Here is a 24,288-nt window from a genome sequence, read left to right on the forward strand (position 1 = left end):
GGTCACGGTGGGGTTGGCTGGCTTCTTATTGCATTTTTTTCCCCCTGATTATGATCTGACAGGCTCTGGAAACTTCCAGAGAGTTCTGGAGGGAAGTCACTCAGTAAAATGCCACATGCACTTGTAAAGATGTGGCACTCATTAGGAGATGGGCTCCAGGCCAGGTCTCCCATGAGACTCTGGTGACGTCACGGCGTGGCATTCCTTCCTCTGATTAGAATCGGGAGATAGAGATCAACAACTCCGGGATGCAGTTGTCTTGTTTCAGAAAAGGCAAGTTTGTGTTCATCGTGACTCGGATTATAGCTCCCCTGAGGTCACCTGCAAACTGTGACCGGTGCGTGGGCCAGCATATGACTCCCTCCATAAAGCATGCTAGCACCTTGGTGCTGATGTTGAGGAGGCTAGGCTAGAGGAGGGCTGAGACCACAGACAAACAGTTCTATTGGTTGTCACTGGCTCACCATGCCGAGGGTGTGTGTGGCTTCTGTAATTGCCATGCTGTGCCTCAGTCATGCTGGACGTGTGACCATGGTCATAGCAATGCTGTGACTACCCACCATTTGGGGAGAGAGGTGCCTGAAGATGAAGTTGCGACTGACATGGAGGGGAGAGCCCAAGCCGGCGCTCTGTGTCCCTGTACCTGCTAACATTACCCGCCCTCCAGGGCACCACCAGGAAGTGGAGTGTGCCACCTAGGCCTCTACAGATAAGGAGAAACTGGCGCCAAGTCCCCAGAGCAAGTCAGGGAAGGTGGGACCAGAGGGTGCTGTCCTGGCATGTCCAGCTCCTAGCGCTTCGGGTGCTTCCTCTCCAGTCCCTTCCCAACCCGGGTGGGCGCGGCTGTGCGGCACATGCCTGGGATGCAAAGCATACCTGTGACCCCGCCTCACGGAAGCTGGCAGGGAGAGACAGCTCTTCCTCATGACCAGTTCAGAGAGACATGACTTAGGAGCCACCAGAGAGGCCAAAGAGAAGGGGAGCAAACTGCGGCTACCCGAGTGAGTCGCCCGTCCAAGTCCAGATAAGCAGGGCCCCAGGGGTGTGCTGTCCCGGCTTGTCTGGTCTTACAGACCTAGCAGCTTCCTGGTGGCCCTGTTATTTTCTCCTGGAGAGCTCCATATGTTCCCGTAAAAGCTGCCAAAGCTGAGCATCCTCTCTAATCACAGGCTTGTGAATAGATAAGTACAGAAATCTCAAGCTGGAGTCTGTGGAGGTGGCTCAGGAAGTGAAGTGTTTGCCATACAATCCTGAAGACCTGAATTCCATCTCCAGAACTCACGGGTATGAGGGTGTGCACGTGTGATCCCGGCACTGGGGAGGTGGAGACAGCAGATCCCTCGGGCTCACTGAAGAGTCAGACTAGCCTAATCAATGAGCCCCAGGTCCTAGTGAGAGACCCAGTCTCCATAAACAAGGCAGATAGTGCCTGCAGAATGATGTCTGGAGTTGGCCTCCGACCTACACACACAGATGCACGAGCATGCACAAACACTTGTACATTTACACAAATAGCCCTGGAGCTGACGCAGCCTGAGCAGGAGGGAGCTGCTGTACGGAGGATGTACCTGAGAGCAAGCCGGCAGCCTCAGGACCAGAAGCCTGCTGATTCACTCTGGGGACGACTCACCAGAGTCAGCTGATACTCTGAAGTGGTAAACTCAAGGAATGAAATGAAATCCGATTCCCGAGAGCTTCCGCTTTTCTGAAGTTCTGGAACTTCCCTCTACAGTGAATTTTGATGACGTTCAGACAGTGTTCTGTGCTGTCGATATATTTAAACCTGACAAGTCTCAAAGACAGGCTAGCAATGAGCAGACGGAGGCGTCAAGACCCTGATGCTCCAAAGCTGACGTCCCTGGGTCTGGAACGTGGAAGAGAGGCCATCGCTGAGACAACTCTCAGGTGGGAGGGGGTTGGCCAAGGATGGGAGGGAGCCACATAGGAAGCACCTTGGCTCCATGTGTGTGCAGAGAGCGAAAGAGTGAGTGAGAGAGAGAGAGAGAGAGAGAGAGAGAGAGAGAGAGAGAGAGATATTAAGCCTGTCCTTCTACAGAATGGTAGGGGAAAGCTAAAACCAGACAAAGAAGCAAGGATGGGACCTGCCCTGTCTGCTGCTACCTGGCTCCAGTCCAAAGAGCCAGAGCCAAGGTTGGTAAAGAGGAAATGCAGGGAGAGAAAAGTCAACTCTTCCCAACCTCCTCTCTCTAGGGAGCCTAAAAAAAGGGAAGTGCTGGGACAGAACCCAGAGCCACTTAGCCCTTAATGGATGCAGGTTTCTGACCCTCACATAGCCTGAGGTGCAGTGTGTGTGTGTGTGTGTGTGTGTGTGTGTGTGTGTATCTGTATGTGTCTATGTATGTATGAGCATAGTATATGTGTGACTGTATGTCTGTATGTGTGAGTCTGTATGTGTGTATGTGAGTGTGTATCTGTGTGTACATGTATGTATGAATGTATGTCTATGTATATGTGTGTCTGTGAATGTGTCCTGTGTTTGTGTATACCTTTGTGTGCGCACATGCATACAGTGGTGTTTAGCTGTCATTTTGGTGATGCTGTTAGCTCTTTGCTGTGTTCTAAGCACAGGGTGTTACGAGGATGTTGATGGTAGAGCAATGATTTCATAAGTGCCGATAGAGACAGTGGAGAAGAGGAAAGGGATGAGACACAGAGAAAGAAAGAGACACAGACAGAGCGGGACAGACTCAGAGAGGACACAGACACCAAGGAACAAGCCCGGTCACTCAGTATTTGTTCCCTTTGGGACCTTTTATTGTATGTGTGTCCCCTGCTCTGTTAGGTTTCTTCCCTGTTTTTCTTTAAAACAGGGCCACTTGCACCCTCCATGTGTGGCTATCTGTGTCCACATTCTGGGCAGGGCTTACTTTATCTGCAGGAGGACAGGCATGCCAAGAGAGGTATCAGCTGAGAAGCTGCCCACATTGGTCCAGGCACAAGGTTGGTCTATGGTTCTGGGGGTTCTGCAGAGGAGATAGGAGTCTCCAGAGCATGGACCTGCTTAGCCTGGTCACACAGGGGAGGGAGACTTCCGGCTGCAGACTCTGGGAGGAAACCTCCCTCTTGTCCTGCATCCAGCCTTCCTGCAAAGGGACATGATGCTGACCTTCCAAAATGCTCCCTCTCCCCATTTATATTTCCTTTAGTCAGATCTTCCTATTTCTGGGATGTTGGTCTCTCTTTCCAACTAAACTCTACCCAGGATTTCCTCCAGAGAAGCCTTCTGACCCATGCAGTCTACCATAGCCTTTCCTTCAATGGAATTCTTCTAGGTTGGGTATCTGTCACCTCCCAAATACCACAGCACCATGGGAGCGTGCCACAGTTCCACCATCGGCGCTGGGCCCTTTTAATCCAGAGGATCCACACATTAGTCCTCTCATCAAGCATGGATTCCTTCCACGCCCAGCAGAACAGTCTCTAGGAACATGTGGTCCAGGGATCCAAAGCAGAGCTCCTGGGCAGTACAGATACCTTCATCTACAAAGCGCCAGTGGCTAGTGATAACGTGCATGCACTGTTGAAAACAAAGCTTTAAAGGACTTGAAAGGAGAGAAGGAACTTGAAAAGGCAGAGAAAGGAACACTGTAGAGAGACTTTAAGCCTTTGCTAATGTTGACTCTCTCCGTTTCTCAGTGACAGTTAAGGAAATGTGAGAGGGTTTAATGAAAATCCATCTCAATTAGCATGCTTTGTGGGGGAGCATCCTGTGCATGTTGTAGTCTATAGACACGGAGAGAAGTTTTGCTTGTTTGGTGACTAGTTGAGACACGGAACAGGACTTGGTAAAAGCAGAAGGCCCCTTGCCTGGACATGGCCACATGCAACCGCAAGGGATGCTGGGAAATGGTCTCCACTTGGGCTGCTCTGTTGGCAGATAACCACAGGTTCTTTGTCCCAAATAGTAAGAAAAGGGTAGGGCTGGGAGAAGGTCTCTTCCATGCATGCACAGCAAGAGATAATGCATATTTATTTCTTGTTTATTTACCGTGTGTACATGTATGCATTGTGAATGCATGCATGTGCACATTAGAGAATCAGAGGGCAGCTATGAGGAACTTGTTTTCTTCTTCTACAATGTGGATCCCAGGGGTGGAATTCAGATCCCCCAGCTTGGTGGCCAGTGCCTTTTACCCACGGAGCTATCCGGATGGCCCCAGGTTCTGTTCTTTAAAAACACCCACAAAAGCAGCTAGCTTCCTGGGAAAACCTAAGAGTGCCTCCCAGATGGGGAAACTCCTTTCTCTAGAGACAGACTGAAGTATTTGAGGCCAGAGGTCTCCCTTGCAACTTCTCAGCTGGGCCACGGCAGTGAGAAAGTATGGAAGGCAAGCCAAACAAAGACTTGAGCCTGGAAGATTTAGACATTTCAGATGCATGAGTCATGATTGGTTGACCCTTTATCTACAGGGATTATCTACAGGAAGAAAGACAGGATTCCTCAGGAGTTTAGCTTGTGGAATGAAATGATGTGATGAATGAGGCCTGCTCAAACTCAGACTGGCCTCCACCTTCAGTGAGACACACTTCCAACTCTGCCATCAGCAGTGATATGCGAAACTCTCAAAAGGCACTTCAAGTGTGGAGCCTGACTAGAAAGCTGTGCGCACACTTGCTCTCCTGAGTGTGACTTCCTCAGCCCCGGGAACAGAGCTGGCAGGGCTAGCGCTGCAAGATTTCCCAATTTCAAAGGTTTACAGAAATATGAAGGATAAAGCATATCATGGCAAAAATAATCCCAATAGCGCCATGGAAACACCTATTTTAGGACTGCTTTCTTGAACATGAACTCAGAAAGAAAGAAGAAAAACATGTTGTGCAATCAACAGCATGTCACTTTAAAAAAAAAAAAGAGCTTAAAAAAAAAAAAACACTTGAAATCTGTGAAATAATACAGCTGTTTGTGTCCAGCAACGCACGGGACACCTATCTCCTGCAGCATGTACAAGTGTGCTCTACAGAATCTTAACCAGCCCTGACATGCAGTGGACACTGTACAGTACACACAAGGAGCTCCTGGCCATTGTATATTTGCTATCTGGACAGCAGCAATGCCCACTCCTTACACTGGAGGAGGGACAAGATGGGGTGGATGGCCAGTCTGCTGACCACCTGTCTAGAACTGATCCCAGTGAGGTCGTCTCTTATAACAAATCTGTGTCAGTGAGGGTATCATAGAGTCCCCTTTGCCAGTGTGCCTGTGTTAGTCCCACGGGTGTGAGGAGAAAAACCACTGACCCAAATCGTGACCAAAGTAATTAAAGCAAGCAATTAATTAAACAAGCCTTTTTACTCATGTACACAGGCTGCCCCTGCCATGTAAAGGAGGGGTTCAAGAGATCAGCATTGGACATGGGTGAGATAAGGGTTTTTATAGTTCAGGGGTAGGAGGCTTCCAAATAAGGGATTTGGCAGGTCGATGGATGGGGTTACAGAAGCTGAATATGAGCATAACATGTTGATCATTACAAACACCTGAAACAAAGACACGGTTTCAAGGTGGTCATAGCGAGGTGGTTATGACAAGGAGGTCATAGCAAGGTGGTCATAGCAAGGGGGTCATAATGTTCTTTTGAAACAAAGTCACTGTTCCCATTTCCTGGAATCAGCAGTACAGAACCGTTTGTAGTTAAGGTTACAGGTGGGACACAGCCCAATCCTTGAGAAGCAGATTTAATCATAAACAGGAATGAACCTAGGTTGTCTTTACTATAAGATGGGTTTCAAACCCCAAATGGAGGCAGGCTGGCTGATCAGTTGCACTCAGAGTTATCTCAGAAACAGCCTTACTCACCTCTAATACCCAAAGGTCCCGTGGAAGTTAGGCGGTTGGTCTTCCCATCTTTCTTTCCTCTCCTCCCCATCCACAGCACTCAGTGCCACCCCGATGCTCGTTCCTTCACCGTGGCAGTGGGGTTTGCCTCTTGCCTAATGGCATTGTGTCATGTCAGGGCTTCTCAGTGCAGCAGCATTTCTGCCCTTTGTCCTTCCCCTGGCCACGGCAGTTTTCGTGGAGGAGGCACTCAGCAATATGCCAGAAGTAAAAAAGAGATAGGGACCCCTCAGCTGGTCACCATTGTACCCAGGAGGCTAGGCCTGAGCACTGGGGACAGACAGGAACAATCTCCCCCTCATACATCCTTACCCTAACCCTAGCCTACAGCTCCCAGGGTTTCCAGGGCAGGAAGGGAGCTTGGATCACTTCAACTACGTAAGAAACTGAGGTTCCAAGGAGTGGAGCCTCACCCACGGACACCCACCCGAAGGCTCAGTCAAGACGGGATCTCACTTGTCCTGTTTGTCCTTCAGAAAATCCGAGCCCCTTGCAAAATACAGGTGGGAAAATACTGAGGAGCCAGGTGAATGAGTCACTAATGCCTCCTGTGGACTGGCCAGTGACTCCCCTCCTGCTTGCTCCTCCTGGGTAAGCTCAGATGCGTAGCTGTTTGGGGAGCACATAAATAGAAAGAGAAACCACAGTTGAGACTGGACTGTCTCCTACCACACAGGGGTGACTGATGTCCCCAAGGCTTTGTTTCAGCCTCCACTTGGCACAGGAGACAATCTTAGTGTAAGCACTATCCAAGATGGCCCAAAGTCCTCCTGAGGCTGCAAAGCTGACCCGTGTGGCCTCTGGATGTCCCCTCCATCGCTGTCCTCTACTGTATGGAGAATGTCCTTAGCTATCCAAGGGCAGCCTGAGCATCCATCAGGCTTCCTGCAGTCTACGCTTCCAACGTTTTTCCTCTGGCTCCAACAGTTACGTTCACTGCAAAACTGAGCCTAACCCAAGGCTGACTGCAAACGTGGTCGGCTCTTCCCAACAGCTCTGTGGCAGCCGCTGTTGGTTCAAATTCCCAGTCATGAGGAGCCCACGCTGGAGCCTTTAATAACTAAGCAGGGCCTAAAGCCAGTCATGGGAGTTAACAAGGCCGTCTGTCATCTAGGACCAGAAAACAAAGGACCTGCAGCCTTCATATTACCACACTGTAAGCAAGGACGCAACCCTGGAGGCCCAGCCTCAGGAGGCCATCAGACACCTGTGGTCACTTCATATCACTTACCTTTCTTCTACCATTTCATATGTTATCCATGGAAGGCTAGTCTAAGTTAACCAGACTTGTTACTGCTGCTGCTGCTGCTGTTGTTGTTTTAAAGACAGGCTCTTACAATGTAACCCTGGCTATCCTGGAACTTACCGTGTAGCCTAGGCTGGCCTCAGGCACTTAGGTCTCCCTCAGTCTCCCAAGTACGCCACTACTCGTAGCAACAACTAAGTTTATTTAAAAGCCTGTTTTGTGATTTTGGTATTTCCATGGTGTTTGTGTCTGGCAGCCTTGGGATCTGGAAATACTGGTCCCATCATCATCCCGGGCATCAGGTGGAATCTCACTATGATGGCGTGTTGGTTTGGTGGGACAACAGCTGAGCTTGAAGGGCCTGTGTCAAAGCAGTTCTCCTTGCTCCAGAATATGTAGGTGGCCACAGGGTTCCAGTTTGGGACAAATCTCAGAGGCTTGCTTTTGGAAAAAGGAAGCGTCACAGTTAGGTTTAGCCGACCCCAGTGGTGGGGGTGATGGAGTGGGAAAATGGGGAGAGCTGGTGGACAGAGACCAGGTGAGGAAGATCCCAGGGTGGTTTAAGATGAGGCCGGCTGGATGGTCACATGGGTTAGGCAGACAGTCACATAAGCTTCTCCATGCCTGGGTCTGGGGAGAGCAGAGCCTGGCCGTGCTAGGGAAGGCTGCTGTTTCGTTCTGAATAGACCCATCCTAGTTCCTAAGTAGGAAAGATCCAGACATGGCTGTTGACTGTTATTCTATTTATTATATGTTTGACATTGCTTTTTTTTTAATTGCTCGGAATTAGAGGTCAAAGTTCAGAATGACAGCAATGTATTCCTAGACTTAAGGTCGACAGTGGACAAATAGCTTGGGTCAGATCCCAGGAAATGGAAGATTCGTTCTTTCCTATTCTTCCTCTCCATCCATTTTAAGTGGCCCCAACCCTCGGACCTCCATTTCCCACTGAGAGGACTGCTTCAGATAGTTTTTCCAGTTTAAATCAAGCGTATTGACAGACTAGACTTGAATGCTGAAATTACCTGCCAGGGAGGGCAGCCTTGCATCTTAAAGACCACACACACACCAAATACAGAAGTCACCTGATTCTTCCTAGTTGCTAATCATGGCCATGACTTCCATTTCACCAGCACAGTGGTTGCCTCCACTCAAGGGGCCTCAAGTGAACCCTCTAAAAGCCCGCTCAGAGCCGTCTGGAGTTGCTAACTTCCATGGACACCCGTGGTTCTCAACCGTCCTGATGCTGCAACCCTTTATACAGTTCCTCGTGTTGTGGTGACCCAGAAACCGTAACATTGTTTTGTTGCTACTTCATACCTGCAATTTTGCTACTGTTACGAATCGTAGTGTAAATGTCTCATATGCATGATATCTGATATGTGACCCCTCCCAGGGGTCGTGACCCACAGATTGAGAACCACTGATCTGCACCCTTTCCTGCCCCACAGCGGAAAGCAGGAGTGGCTTCTCTTTTACACCTGGCTGTTCCCACCCCACACCTGTGGGGCCAGTGCCCAGAGGTGATTGCTGCCCTGGAGACATAATAGTAGCGTGAGTTCTTGGTGCTGTGTTTAGTTGTACAGTTGAGCAATGCTTTATCCCATAAATTAGAGTGTATCTTCCAAGGGACCCACAGAGATCGGTAATCCAGGTGAGGAGCAGAGACAGAGAACAGCCATGTTTTAGTTACAGTCCCCGAAACCCAGTCAGGGAGCCGGACAATCTACACCAGGTTGCTTGTGTTGTGTTTTTACAAGGATTTAAGTACTGGGGGCGCCTGACTGCTTAACCAAGTGAAAGCTGCTGAGCTTGGGACTCTGCCCTGTTATCTCTCCCTCCGCAAAGGTCAGACACTGAACTCCAGCCCAGTGACTCCGTCTCAGCATTCATCCAGGCTGTGGGACCGCTGAGGAGAGACCTGTCCCCAGTCTGTGATGATGTCAGCGCCAGCTTTTCTCTTTTCCGGCTTCCTTTCTTCTTCCTCTTCGCTTCCCCTTCCTCTTCCCCTTTCCTCTTCATTCCTTTGTTTGTTTGTTTGTTTTTTGGGATTCTTGATTTTCTTTTTTTTTTTTATACAATTGCAAAAGGAGTTTTATGACCCATATGAACTATCCAGCTAGTGCAAACCCAGCCTGGCTTTGAAATAGTTGTATAGATGAGGCTGGCCTGGAACTGCTCCACATCCCAAGTGCTGAGATTACATCTGTGTGCTACCACTCATGGTTTAATCTTCTTTAGTTACCGGAGCACTCCAGGTGTGGGGGAGATGGGAAGTCGGGTGCGGGGCACCTCACTTCCATGAAAAGAGTTTTAAAGAGCAGAATGTGCCGTTCACTCCAGCTGTGCTGTGTAATGTTTCATTCGGACTTTGGAAGTCAGCGTCACTTTGGTCCTTTCGTGACCTTGCTTGGGTTTGACAGGGGAGCGGGCACTTGAGCGCTCGTATCTTTAAATGACCCTTAACTGATTTCCTGGAAGAACTGGGTCACAGATTGGACAAGTGGCACTCTGCTTAGGGACTACTCATGGCTGGAAATTGTTTTGTTGGGAAGGGGTCTGACCAAACTCTTCAGCTCTGTGCATCCTTTGGAAAAGAAGTACATGTTTGCTGCTGAGGCCAAGGTTAGAAAATGACAATGAGGAGGACGTGCTTGTCTTTATCCAACTTTATCTTCCCTCCAAATTCTGCACATTCTTTGGATACTTACAAGAAACAGCCTCGCTCTGGCCTCGCCATCCACGATCATCCTGCTTCTCCAGGAGGAAGCATGAACATCTGTTCATCACTTTCCATTTGAAAAATTATGCAGATCATTTTCTGACATCTCAGCTCATCTCTCCAACCCATCCACCTCCCCATCCCCATCTCCACTCCCATTCCACTCAAACATGAGTTACATACACTCAAATATGAGTTAGAGCTCTGGGTATGTACATTTGTGTTTGAATACTCAGCAGGGTTTCTTGAGTGGGCAGACATCATAGCAGATGATCTCATACTCAAATGTTGGTCACTGGGCAGAACTGGACCATTGGTGTCGTTTTGTTTTCTAGATCTTTCCATGAGAGCCCAAGAACAGCGTTTGTTGACAACTCTGGTGTGTCTCTTGAGTTCTGAGTGACTGCTGTGGATCGTGGGATTTTTCTCTGGTCAAAGAACAATATGAAACAGCCAGAAGTGTTAACTTTCCAGCTGACTTCTGCTCTTTTCTTCCAGTTCTTGAGGATACCGCTGAGTCACTATGGGAAACCACTCTGGAAAGCGAGAGCTAACTGCAGAAAAAGCCAGTAAGGTAAGACCTGGCTGTGGCCGACCCTCCTGTCCTGTGTGGCTTTAGTCCAGCCAAAGGAAAAGCGGAGTTTTCACTAGGACAGTTCCTGAATGGCCGCGTGGAGGCTTGTTCTTTGCTTTGTTGTGTGTGTTGCTATTCATTCATTCGGGAGGCTTGCCTGTCAGTGGGTGCATCATCGTGGCCTGGAAAGAAAATGAAGGAGGAAAGGGGCGGAGTCGCACAGAGGGTGGGAGGGGTCCCGCCTGTGAGCCACTGGGCGCACCCTGGGCTCGGATGCTCGCAGAACAGAGATTGTAGCGTGCTGGCTTTCTTGATAAATGTCCCCGTCATCCAACGTCCCTTATTTGTCAGTAGTTTTCCCACATTCCACTATCTCCTGAACCTCCATGTTGAAATCGTGAACCCTGAGACCCGTTCGTGACCGGTGACGAACCTTCCTTCCCTATGGTAGTGTCGTATGTACGTATAGCGCCTGCCTCTTCTGTAGAGGGAGCCCTGATGTTGGGTTGGGAAGCTAGACCTGCGTCTCAGGTGTGGACAAAGAGGAAGTTGTTGGGCCGTTTCCTCGGCCTGGTACTAATTCAGACATCTGCCTTCTGAGTCCAGCTGTCGGAAATGTGGGTAGATCCAGGGCCTTCCCCCGTGGAATCAGCAATGCCTCTCCCAGTCCCGCCCCCACCCCACCCAGGGTCTTGCTCTGCCCTAGCTGTACGTCTCTGAGTCTCCCAGCAGCCCACACGCAGATGCTCAGCTGTGAGGCAGGGCTTCTGATTGCACCCCATATCCCACACTTATGACCCAGTTTTCCCCAGAATTGGGGTTGTCCCGTCTGCCTTCAGAAGCTCACACTGTCCATGACATACCAACCGACGGCAGCCCAGCCACAGGCTGGTGGGCACTGGTGGTTTTCAGTTCTTTTCTGTCCCTTCCCCACGCCTTCTACAGCTTGTCACAGAATGTTTGGAAAGCACAGATAAGCAAGGGCAGGGGGAATAATAGAAACCATCCCCTCCCTCCAGCCAGGCAGAGTTAGGCGCCCCAACTTCCTCTCCCTGGTGAGGTTCCCTTCACGGACTTTCCTAGTGATTGACCAGTGACGCCACTGGTACTTTCTGAATCCCCCCCCCACTCAATATCGTCACATGGACCCCAAGTGGCCACAGAATACTATTGCCTAAATTTTTGTTCATCTTCATCACTGACGAATCCTTCTGATTCCAAGGAAATATGCTCTTAGTTATCATTTTATTGTTCTGATAAGACCTCATGACCAAGGCAACCTACAGAAGGAAGGGTTTATTCCGCTTACAGTTCCAGAGGGCTAAGAGTCCACCATGGTGGGGAAGTGTGGGTGCCAGCAGCAGGCATGTTAGCGGGAACTGGGTGCCGGGAGCTCAGACCTTGAACCACAAGCATGAAGCCGAGAATGAACTGGAAATGGTGTGGATCCTTTAAGCACTCAAAGTCCATTGCCAGTGCCACCCTCCCCCAGCAAGGCCTCGCCTCCTAACCCTCCCCAAACAGCACCACCAGTGGAGACCAAGTATGCAAACACCTGTGCCTGGGGGGACGTTCTCATCAAAGCTACCACAAATGTCCATCTGCCTCAGCTTTCTGAGCCCCTCCCCCTACCCCCACCTAATTCATAGCAGAAGAAAAACCGCTCGAATTCTTTTTCATCAATCTTATGTCCAACAGAAAACAATGTGCCCTGCCACTTGGGACAAAATATGGTACGGCCCTCACAGAGAAGCACTTTTCAGATGTCCACTGCCCCTTTCCTGTAGCCTGAGTGGCGTTTCTTTAATAGCAATCAACAATAAGGCCTCTCTGTCTGACTCCAGTTCCAAGTCCATTTCCACATCAGCCAAGTGGGCAATCACGCAGGACTTTCTGAGGTCACCCCCAGAAAGAGAGTGAGAAGGTCTGTGCTCTCCATGCTAGTACTTCTCCTGAGAGTTCGAAACAGGATTCTCTAGCTTCTCCACTACGGCTTTATAGATATGTAAATGGCTAGCCAATCATGAGTCGAGTCAAGGTGACTCATGACGATAACGCAGTTCAATCCTGCTGACAGGTTCTGTGGCTGTGATTGTCTGTAATGTTGGACACTGGCAGGTGTAAGGAACACACTCTGGCCGAGCCGGCTTGATTAGAATCTACTCTCTCACCCAAGTCGAAAGCGGAGAGACAGCTGCTCACACAGCGCCAGGCCGTCACAGCCTGAGATAGCGCCCCTCTCAGAGCGACCGATTTGAAAGTCCAGCTCCAAGAAGACTCTGTCTCCTTCCTGCTGCCTGACACTGTAAAACAACCCGGAACGCTTTGACGTTGCTTCGGCCTGTCAAAGGAAGACAGCTGAGGCTTTTTGCTGCTCTTCAGAGTCCAAGGAAAAGGCCCTCTTCTTCCAGATCCTGAGCTGTGCTCCAGTGTCGGGAGGGCCCTGCGGGGAGAACTCACCCCCATTCATCATCCACCCTCTGATCTGGAGCCATGAACTGGGACTGGCCCAGGGCGCTCCAGGCCCCTCTGCCCCTTGAAGAATTCTCCTCCTCCCACACTGAGATACAGGGGCGACTCAACAGCTCTTCCCTGCCCCTCCTTATACGTTCAGCCACACAGCCAGATGCCAACAGTCATGTCAATCTGTCTCTGACTGGCCACACAACAGTAGAGAGTCCCTTGGTGTCTCCACTATGAGGGTTCCCTGTGTCTCCAAGGCTTGAACGCCCCAGGACAGCGAGTCCTCAGGTGTCTGGCAGATGACCCCCTGTTTAGTACTCTGGTTAAACTGAGTCTCTTCTCTTAGATACTCCAGGCATCGTTGGTCATGGGGAAGAGACTAAGAAGGGTTCCTGGCCTTTCTCTCCATTCCTCTCCTGCTCAGAAAGACCTCTAGGAATTAGGGGAAGGTCAACTGTGCCACGCTGTGATACTGGCAATGCCCTAGCTGAGGCTCTGCAAGGGAACCCAGGTCCTGCCATCCAGCTGGAGAGGACAGTTCTGGAGTCCCATTGGGGAACAAAGGCCACTGCTTAGGGAGGCTGGGGACTGGGCTCCTGAGTCATGATGCAGTCCCACAGACTGGATGTCACTTCCTCCAAGGGCCATTCCTGCTTCCAGAAATGGGGAAGTCCCCGTCTTCTGAGTCTTCAGTCATAAACAACTGCTCCTCACTCATTTGCCAAATTTTTGCCCATCTGTCCATTCTATGCCCAGTGTCCATCTATGCTACAGCAATTTGGAAAACCAGGGAAGGAGATTACTCCAACCGCCCTGGGTAGTCTAGGGGATCCACTCAGGAAGCAGTTGGGGGAACCACACTCCTGAAAGCTTCTGGTGGGGGGTGGACTGGTCTCAGGAGCTAAAAGCAGCCTCCTGCCCAGGATGTCCTGGCTCAGCTGTCATGGGCATTAGAGAAGGCTAACCCCTCGATCATTTTCTTTCTCACAGGTCACAGGGCAGATGCCTGGGGTCCAGCAATCCATAGGGTGGGTCTCTTGCCAGGCCTTGTAAGCGCCACCTTCTCCGTGTATCTCCCATGGTCCCCTCCCTGTAAGGCTCCACTTCCCCTTCTCATGTTGGAGCAGGGCCCAAGCTAAGAGCTGAGGCTTAACTGGGTTTCCTCTTTGACAGGCCCATCTTTAAACAGTTATTTTCTGAGGTGCTGGGGGTTAATATTTCTACAGATATATTTGGGGGTAGACAATTCAGTTCTCAACTGAATTTGAGTACTATTTGATAAGTACTGGTAAGGACTGGGCAGATGGACGATTAGGGAAGAGAACCCTCTAGGCCTAGCTTGGCACTTGGCTTTAGGATCTGAGTAGTTATTAATACCTCCTGTTGGACAGATACCACAGCACAGCCCAATGTATCATCATGTCTCTCTCCAGAAAGACCCTATCAGAGTACAGGCGCTACCATTCAAGACACCTCAAGAACTGGACTAACCGGCAGGGCAGGCTCCTAAGTTTTATCTTCCTTACATCCTCTGACCTGATGTGGAGCTTGTAATTCCTAAGTGGCTGCACTCCTTCAAAGTCCAGATATCTACTTGGGGAGAGGGGTGGACTGGATTAGTTCATTCATACATTCTCTCGTGCGTGCATGAGTGTCTTTTTAAACACCCAGTGTATGCTCAACACTGCTGGACTCTGAGGAGAATCCCAGCACATGCCACCAGCTGCTTAGATGACCTTGGGCTACAGCCTACCTCAGGACCATGAAGGAAGTTATACTCTGAACAGCAGAGCAAGGACACAAAGTATGCCTGCTCCATCCTCAAAACGCCTCACTGCCTAAGGGGGTCCAGTGAGATTTTGACATTCACTGCATTTGAAGATAGAACGGGGATGCAAAAGGGCTGTGGTAGTGGTTAACGGTTAGTGTCGAGTTGACAGACCATAGAATCACATGGGACGGAGAACCTCAGTGGAGGAATTGCCTTGATCAGATAGGCTGTGGTCATGTTTGTGAGAGAGTGTCTTGACTAATGATGGACGTGGGAGGACCCAGTCCACTGTGGGCAGCACCTTCCCTAGGCAGGCGATCCTGCGCTGTATAAGAAAGCTAGCTGAGCACGAACTGGTGAGCAATCCAGCAAGTAGCATTCCTCCGTGGCTTCTGCTTCAGTTTCTTCTTGAGTTCCTTCCCTGACTTCCGTCAACGATGGATGGTCACCTGGAAGTCAACATGAACTTGCATCATGGTCGGAATGTTTTATCATATCAACAGGAAGCAAACTGGATGGGTGCCACAGAACGGGACGTCAGAGAAAGCCTGAAAGGGCCTCAGACCTTAGAGAAGAGATGTGGCACCTTTGCAGATCTAAGAATCGGTCCAAGCATGTTAAAATATCATCAAAAGAAAGAAGAAACTTTGCTACTCACGATAGCATCCTTTCCCACAAACCTCTTCAGAATGCTGGAGGCCATGGGTTCTGTGAGTCAACTGTATGCCAGCTTCCTAGACAGGGAGAGCCTGTGTTCTTAAAGATCCAAGCTCTATTTGGTTATTGTGATATTTGTCACAGAGGCTGCTGGGAACATGGGTCCCTTTTAAGGACTGCTGTTATTGAGAGGGAAGCCAGCTTCTTCATACCCTCTGGAATCTCCTTTTTTTTTTCAGAGTGCTAGGGTGAGCCACCATTCCTCAGCACATGGGGGTGAGGGTGAAATGCTGCTGAGAAAACGGCCTGAGTGACGTCCCAAAGATCAGGGGCACAGAGACATAGGTACCGTTGTTTCTTACAGCATTGCCCAGATGAGCATCCTACAGAGAAGAGTTGCCACCCTGTGCAGTGCAGAGAGCGGATTCATCGCTAGAGACACCCCAGAGATGAAGGAGGGGGGGGAGGAGGCTGTGGGCCATGCATGCCCTTAGGGCACCTCTGCCTTCAAGAGAAGAGCCTGACATGTGACCGCACTGAGCATAGCCCTCGGGGAGTTGCCACCACCAGAGCTTAGAGTATCTGTCCACTTCAACGGAGCTCACCAGCTTTGCTCTATTGGTGATGGGAAGTTTCTGGAAAGTTCTGGCCTTCGGAGTCCTTTGGGTCCTCCCCTAGCTTTCTCTGTGGCCTCCTTTCCCACCCACAGGAAAGACTGCTCTGGAACTTTTGTTGGGCATTAGAAATCTCTAACATTGACTTTTGGACAAAGAGGGGTTTGGTCCTTACCCTGGGATAACCATCTTTGGCAAATAATTTGCATACTTAATCATTGTTCCAACCCCACTCTCTCTCACTGAGACTGATATTAAAGTGACATTCTGAGAAATGAGACATTGTTTGCAAATACAGGCAGAGTTGTCGAAGCAGCACAGAGCTTTCCACGGGGATGAAAACAGCATCTTTCACTCTGACAGGGAAAATCTGTTCCCACGAGAACACTGGTACCACAGCTGCGAGGGGCGTGCGGGCTGCTCCTCCAGGCCTCTCTCTCTACGTGGAGCTTCACGCGATGCAGTGTGCATCGCCCGGGTCGTGTGTTGTCGGATCTGTGGCTTCCCGTGAGTTCTGCTCCTCCCCTCACACCTGCCTCAGGAATGTGAAGGGGCTACATTCAAGCCAGCTTGGCTCACCACTGCACGGGAAAGTCTTCTCTCCTCACAGAAGTTCAGTCCAGGAGGAGCAGCCATGCTCATCAGTCCTGCTGGGGTCCAGCATGGCTTGCTGAATGGCTGCCCAAAAACTCACTTAGCCAAGCTGTCTGGAGTGTTCCAGGAGATGCTGTGCCATGCCACACACAGGCAGGTGGCAATGAGTGACACCCAAAGACAGTGTGACAAGGGCAGCGACCCTCCATCCTCAGTGCCCAGAGGATACTGGGAAAGGGGACAGAAGCCTGACACTCCAGAACTGCCAGGCCATGCTGTTTTTTTTTCTTGCTTCAGGTTTCACTCTTCCATACCCCAGTCACAGAAGAGGAGCAGAAAGGGCCAAGTCACTCCCACCCCCCTCCCAGACTCACACCCACAGCGTGCTGAGAAGGCTGCATTGGTGGACACCAAATCCACTGGGGGATTTTACCCTTCAGATTTGACTGCAGTGTGTGGGTGGGGTGTGTGGACAGGGTTAGGTGTCCATCCGTGTGTAATTTCCATCTTTTAGGCAAGTCACATAGACACTGTGTTTTGGGAACTCAGGCAGGTCTCCAGTTATTGCAGGGTGTCTGATTGAGCTCTTAAGGCACTGGTAGGCATGGACCTCCAGTTATCGCAGGGTGTCTGATTGAGCTCTTAAGGCACTGGTAGGCATGGACTAGCGTGACACACATGTGGGAGTGCCCAGAAGATTCCCGGTGAAAAAGTTCCTGGGTGTGTTGAGTCACGAATGCTTTCCCTCTGGGGTGAATTCAGAGCAAAAGGCTTTTCTCACAGCTCCAAAGAACGACCACGGGTTGACTCCAGCGTTCAGGTCCATGGCAGATGCTGTGCTTATCTGAGAACCGGGAACACAGACGCCTTTGTAAACCAAGGCTGGCCACAGGTCTCACCAAAGGGAATGTAATTATTAACAACATGCTGTGTAATTAGCAAGCATATCCAAGGCCTCCGCACCCCTGTTGAGAATGATGCCGCTGGTTATGAACCGGCCCGGAGCACAGTGGAGCTAAAGCCGCAACCCAATCATGCGGTCTGTAAACAGCCCCAGGCTTTACTCCTCTTGGATTCTGGACCCAGCTGCAGCGGTTGTCTCCAGCTGGCCCTTAGGGACCTCTGACCCTTTGCACACTTTCTCTCTGAGTTCACCCTGTGCACTCAATGCTCAGTAGAGCCAAGACTGTGAGTCTTGGGGTGACATCAATGTCCAGAAGAGCTCTGGACTCCAGCTTGGGCTAGGGACATTAGAGAGATGAAGGCCGAGAAAACCCTAGGCCACTCAGAGCCCAGAGGAGATAACATCTGTCCTTTCACCCACATTGTAGGATTTTAGTTGGCTGGTTGGTTCTTTGGTTTAGTTGATAAGCTGGTTGGTTTTGTTTGACTGATTGTTTAGGTGGTTGTTTGGTTGGTTAGCTTGGTTGGTTGGTTGGCTGGTTGGTTGGTTGGCTGGTTGGCTGGTTGGCTATGTGGTTGATTATGGTTGATTAACTGGCTGGTTTTGGTTAGTTGGTTGATCGGTTTTGTTCGTTGGTTGGTTATTTTGTTAATTAGCTGACTGGTTTTGGTTAACTGGTTAGTTTGACCTCTTGGTTAGTCAGTTGGCTGATTTGCGGTTGGTTTGTGTTAGTTGACTGGCTAGTTGATTTGCGGTTGGTTTGTGTTAGTTGACTGGCTAGTTGATTTGCGGTTGGTTTGTGTTAGTTGACCTTATAGTTTGTTTTTATTAGAAACTGTGTCACTGTCAGCATCTGTGACAACATTTTCAGGACACAACAGTTGTTAAACATAAATGGTCTGTTTAGCGCTGGCTGTTAAATGTGAATGCCACAGACATGCAAGCAGCGTAAAGCACGAACAGCGTGGTGTCCTCCTCTGTGCCATGCCAGGTTTGGACCCTGGGAACCTTGGGGTACAAAGAAAAGGGGCTGGTATCCTCCAAGAACCCAGAGCCCAAAGCTCTGAGGGTCCCCTATGCTCACCTGCAGGAGCCCTGATTAGAGGCGGGAACAGATGTCAGAGATACAACTGTCATCAGAGATGGGATGCCCCACCCAGAGCAGGGTGAACGGTGCCTTCTGAAGCAGGTACTCACATTGGTGAGGGGCTTATATAATTTTTTTAATTCAAACTTGGGTTCACACTTGACTAACAGCAGGAAGGAGACAAGGTAGAGCAGGCGTTCAAAGTCCTGGTAACTTCCCCAAAAGTGCCACCTTGCCAGTTCAGGAGGGTAGGGCTTGGCCTGCTGACCTTGGAAACATTCATTGCCTGCTTCACATGCCACAGGATGAGAGGGATATGACTGAATACAAGCTGTTTCCATGCCAACTGTCCTGCTTACCTGTCCCCTTGCTTGTGGACCTCACTGGGCCACCGTTACTATCCCATGCCAGGAAAGTCCAGGAATGCCGCTGGTCACTGTATCTGTCAGGACAGGCTTACTTCAGACTCTGAAAGGGCAGAATGTGTCCTTCAGACGCCCTTGTCTCTCCTCAGCCACCTGGTTTGTAAAGCTTTACATTTGGAAACAAGAGGGGCTTTTTAAAGATGATTTTTTTTTATTATTTCGAGAGTGTGCATGCATGTGTGTGCACATGCACATGTACATGTACACATGAGTAGAGGTGCCACAGAGGGTAAAGGTCTCGGATCCCCTGGAGCTGGAATTACAGGCAGTTATGAGCCGCCTAACGTGGGTGCTGGGAACTGAACTTCGGTCCTCTATAGAGAGGTGTGCAGTCTCAACCCCTGAGTTACTCTCTCCAGGCTCAGGAGCAAGAATTTTAATACGACAGAATGCCCTTGTGAAAAAAGCATCTCTTGTTTATAAATATGTAATGTGCTGGAGGGGGTGAGTGAGGGATGGCAGGCGTTGTGTATGTATGTATGTATATTATATATATGTGTGTGTGTGTGTGTGTGTGTGTGTGTGTGTGTGTGTGTGTGATGGTGTGAATGTCTATGTATGTATGTGGAGCATGTGTCTGCCTGTGTGTGTGTATCTCTGTACTGTATGTATATGTGTGTATTTGTGGTGTATGATATATATGTGCTGTATGTATATGCACATGCATGTGTGTGCAAGCATGGATGCTATGTGTATGTGTGTGTGCTGTGTTGCAGTGTGTGTGTGTGTGTGTGTGTGTGTGTGTGTGTATGATTATATATAGATGTGGCCTGGCAGGACTCTTCCTCACAGACGCCAGCCCTGAACCTCTGCCATCCACTGCAGGAACGGCTTCTTAGACTCACTTCACCGTTCTGCATCTGGACGGTTCAAACACACTTCCCTATGTAATTTGATGCCTGTATTAATCTAAGGATCATACTTTCAAAATGTAACCACTGGGTAATTAGGGAGAAAGTTCAGTTTTGTGCTTCTGCCTCTGGTGCTTGGAACAGAGTCCTCATTTTTTAACGTCTCCTAATTAGACTCCATAAGCCCTAAGCAACCAAACACGCCTTAGTAAATAAACAAGGCAGGCTCCAGCCGTGCAGAGAGCCCGTGGTGATTTAGGATCCTTGCCATGTAGATTAGTCACCCTGTACCAGCTCATAACTGTACTAGGGCACGTGACAGGAAAACCATACAGGTGGATGGGGTGGGAGGTTAAGCAATACTGCGAAGTGCTGAACCGACTTTTCCTCTCTGGCAATCCCCACGAGGAGGGGGAACAGTGCCGTCCCGCCTCTGAGCTCCCTCTCCCTCGTCCCCTAGAGTGGGGTTCTGGTCCCAAAAGCTTATTGTTGCTGCCTGGGCTTTTGGCCCGTGCTGGAGGCCCTCTTGCTTCACTGAGTAGTGGCTCCCAGCACATGGAATTCAGCGGCTTCACTCTGGGTTCATCCCAGGATGGCGGAGCCCCTCCCACACACTCAGGGGTATAGAAAGGTGTGGAGGTCGTCATCGCTTCCTCCTGGCCTTGGAGAAGGCTCAGTGTCACGGTTCTACAGTGCACTTTTAGCCCCTTCCCACTGACCTGCAGCAACCATGACTCCATTTTTTTTTAATTAACAAAAGGCCATAGTGATTGAGGTAGCATTTACATTTAAGCTTTTCAAATAACATAAATTAAAACAATTGGAGGTTGATTTTGGCTTTTTTAAAGTAGGTTATTTGGGATATTTTAAGAGGAAATACGACATAGAGTTTGGAGACGCTTTTGACACAAGCCCCTCTATAAGTGGACTCTTTCTGATTCACTGCTGGAATCCACCACAGCTCACCACCCTGAGCAGGGACAGCTCAGTCTGTTGTTTTGTTTGTTTGTTTGTTTGTTTGTTTTATTTTTTTAAACAAGAAAACCAGACTTCTCTGTTTTGCTCCTGAGCATGCAGGGTTAAACCAAATGGAGGAGACTGACTAATGTTTTTAAAATCACTATGCGCTCAGTGCCTGAAAGTCTCACTTCACAACTAGTTCAGGAAAACCTGTGCACAGGCTTCCTGAGTTGTCATGTGACCTGTGTGGATGAGTAGAAAGCTCTAGAAGATTTTCTACAAGGCCTTTACAACTTGGATCTTCTGCTAACCACATTGTGGTTTGATTTTTTTTATTACCACCTGTGAACCAAGAGACATCTAGGGCACAGACAGCTTCCTCTGTTTGCAAAGAACACCATGCTCAGATGGTGAGTGAGGAGCTGGCCTCAGTAGATCTTGGTGATTGGCAGCTCCTCGCTGTGTGCAGGAAATTCTCGACCCATAGTCCATTCCTTTCCAAAGCTCAAGCGATTTGTTCTGCCATGGATTGTGTGGACATCGGCGCCAGCCTGGTGTATTTCCCCAGCCCTCCCAGCAAGCTAAAGTCAGCTTGCCATTCCCACAACTCACCCTGAGGCCACAGGACCACAGAGGCAGCTCTGAAGGATGCACTGCTGCCAAGATGAAATGGAAAGTCCATTTCACAACCCGGGTGTGGTTCTTTGAGGCAAATGAGCAGAGTGCAGCTGCAGTGACAAAGTCCGAGGACTGACTCTCTCTCTCTCTCTCTCTCTCTCTCTCTCTCTCTCTCTCTCTCTCTCTCTCTCTCTCTCTCTCTCTGGCTCGCACGTGTGCACATGCTCTGTGTGTGTGTGTGTGTGTGTGTGTGTGTCTTTATTCTTGCTTCATTGATATGTTCAAACCTGCTTTTGCCTACACACTTTTTATTTCCACCTTTCCAAGGATTTGGAAGTTCAAAATCAGTGCGGAGGCAATAACCACGGATACCTGGCGATGATGCCCCTGTTGAGTGTACTGGGTTTACCCACACAAGCTTGCCCTTCTTGCAAGTGGGAGGGGACGCTGAGAGATCCCACGTATTGGAGATCAATGTATATTCAGAAAGACATCTGCACTCTTGATATATTGGTGTTATTGTTTTAAGCAGAGATGGCCTGTACCTCAAAGACGGGCCTTGACTTAAAGCCTTTAAATAAGAGACCACTCAGAAGCATAGGGAGCTATTATAAAGGAAGGGAGCCAAGACAGTTTTGTATTGCACAAAACTAAAGCATTTGCCTTCAGAAAGAGATTGGGGGTTTCGATCACTTTATCCTATTCCTAAAATGTGGACTACTTTTTAACTAAATAAATATCCTTCCACGAGTTATTTTTTTAATTACCATTCTGGGTTACATAAGGCATTTTCATGCAAATATATAAAGTACTTTGAGCAAATCCCTGCCATACCCCTCTGTCCTCTGGTACCTCACACCCCTGTTTCTGTTCATCCCCTTAATGCCCTAGACAGTCTTGCTTCTGTCTCATGTCGTCTGTATGATTCTGTGTCTCTGCATAAAATCTAGGACCCACAAAGAGAGAAAGCATGTAGTGTTTGTCTTTCTGAGACTGACTTAAATCACTTAGTGATGAGTTCTTTTAAAGCTCATGTCAGTCCTGAAATTCACTGAGCTTCACACTGCAGTTGACAGCACCAGGCTGAGCGGATCCATCCCTCTCTCTTCTCCCCTCCTGAAGGGACCATCCTTCCCACACACTTGGCCAGCTAGGCAGCCATAGCATTCAGGAATAAACAGCCAGGTATCTGTACTCCTAAAATAGAAGCCTGTTCGTCCAGTTGCGTAACAGACCTCAATAAGCAGTTTCAGAGCCACACTGAGTAATGTTTATCCCACTGTGACTTCTCAAAGCCAGTGCTTAAACAAAATCCCCAGCACATTTCTTCGCATTCATTATTTAAGGACCTCTGCACTTTTAACCACACCCCAAAGTGATCTCCCGATCGCTGTGCTTTAAGGTAAGATGTCACAGGACTCAGCTAAGGTGTTTCCACAGGAAAGTGGCTTTAGAGCCGCATGAAGCCAGAGTACTCAGCACGGTCACTTGGCACGAACCTGCAAACAGACCCTTTACAAGTGTTGGCCATTTTTCCTCTAGTCTTTTCTTTTTCCTTTTCAGTACTGGGGGTGGAATCTGCGTCCTCTAATGCTAGACAAATGCTCACCACCGAGCTGTAGCCCAGCCCTATGGGTGTGTGTGTGTGTGTGTCTGTGTCTGTGTCTGTGTGTCTGTGTGTGTGTGTGTGTGTGTCTGTGTCTGTGTCTGTGTGTCTGTGTGTGTGTGTGTGTGTCTGTGTCTGTGTCTGTGTGTCTGTGTGTGTACGTGCACGTGCATGTCACACCACCCCATCCCTCAGAAGTCACTGGTCTTCTGTCTCTATATTCCTCATTATAGTAGATCACAAGGACGGAAGTATCTGGGCGGCCTTTTGTGTGTGGCTTCTTTCCCAAAGCATTGCATTTTGAAGGTTGGGTCCATGCAATCCCCCACCCCTTTCTCTTGACTACAGTTCCATTGTTGAGATATCTTATGTTTTGATTACCTGCTCATAGGCTGCTGAGTATATGGGATGCTCCCTCCGTCAAGTTATTATAGATAATGCTTCTGTGGATATTTACATGTTTAGATAGACTCGTGTTTCATTTCTGTCAAGAATGCACCTAGGAATACAGTTGCTAATTTATTGTTCACCTGTGTTTAACTTTTTGAGAAACTGTAAAAACCTTTTCCACAGCAGCTGTACCATCGGACATGCACACCAGATGGGTCTGAGGTCCCATCATACCCCCCACATCTGGGTATGACATCCCATCATACCCCCCACAGCTGGGTCTGAGGTCCCACCATACCCCCCACATCTGGGTATGACATCCCATCATACCCCCCACACACAGCTGGGTCTGAGGTCCCACCATACCCCCCACAGCTGGGTCTGAGGGTCCCATCATACCCACACACACACATCTGGGTCTGAGGTCCCACCATACCCCCCACAGCTGGGTCTGAGGTCCCATCATACCCCACACAGCTGGATCTGAGGTCCTGTCATACCCCACACACACAGCTGGGTCTGAGGTACCATCATACCCCCCCACACACAGCTGGGTCTGAGGTCCCACCATACCCCGACACACACAGCTGGGTCTGAGGGTCCCACCATACCCCCCACAGCTGGGTCTGAGGGTCCCACCATACCCCCCACACACAGCTGGGTCTGAGGTCCTATCATACCCCCCACAGCTGGGTCTGAGGTCCTATCATACCCCACACACACACAGCTGGGTCTGAGGTCCTATCATACCCCACACACACAGCTGGGTCTGAGGTCCCACCATACCCACACACACACAGCTGGGTCTGAGGTCCTATCATACCCCACACACACAGCTGGGTCTGAGGTCCTATCATACCCCACACACACACAGCTGGGTCTGAGGTCCTATCATACCCCCACAGCTGGGTCTGAGGTCCCATCATACCCCACACACACACAGCTGGGTCTG

The 24,288-nt window shown here is 49.6% G+C and overlaps 1 protein-coding gene across 7 annotated transcripts in view; it reads left to right on the forward strand.

The window, feature by feature from the left end:
- The window catches only part of LOC114696273 (myelin basic protein), a 112,832-nt gene that overhangs the window by 14,837 nt on the left and 73,707 nt on the right, over positions 1–24,288 (forward strand). For 6 of the 7 annotated variants that reach the window (XM_028873890.1, XM_028873892.1, XM_037197223.1 and 3 more), the window contains exon 2: positions 10,321–10,396. In XM_028873890.1, coding sequence (XP_028729723.1) covers positions 10,346–10,396 — 51 coding nt within the window. In that variant the 5' untranslated portion in view covers positions 10,321–10,345. Of the gene's footprint in view, positions 1–1,887; positions 1,906–10,320; positions 10,397–24,288 lie in introns of those variants that run through there. The other variant, XM_037197221.1, reaches the window with a different exon arrangement.

The sequence above is a fragment of the Peromyscus leucopus genome, chromosome 19 (assembly GCF_004664715.2).
Source record: "Peromyscus leucopus breed LL Stock chromosome 19, UCI_PerLeu_2.1, whole genome shotgun sequence".
NCBI classification, from domain to species: domain Eukaryota; kingdom Metazoa; phylum Chordata; class Mammalia; order Rodentia; family Cricetidae; genus Peromyscus; species Peromyscus leucopus.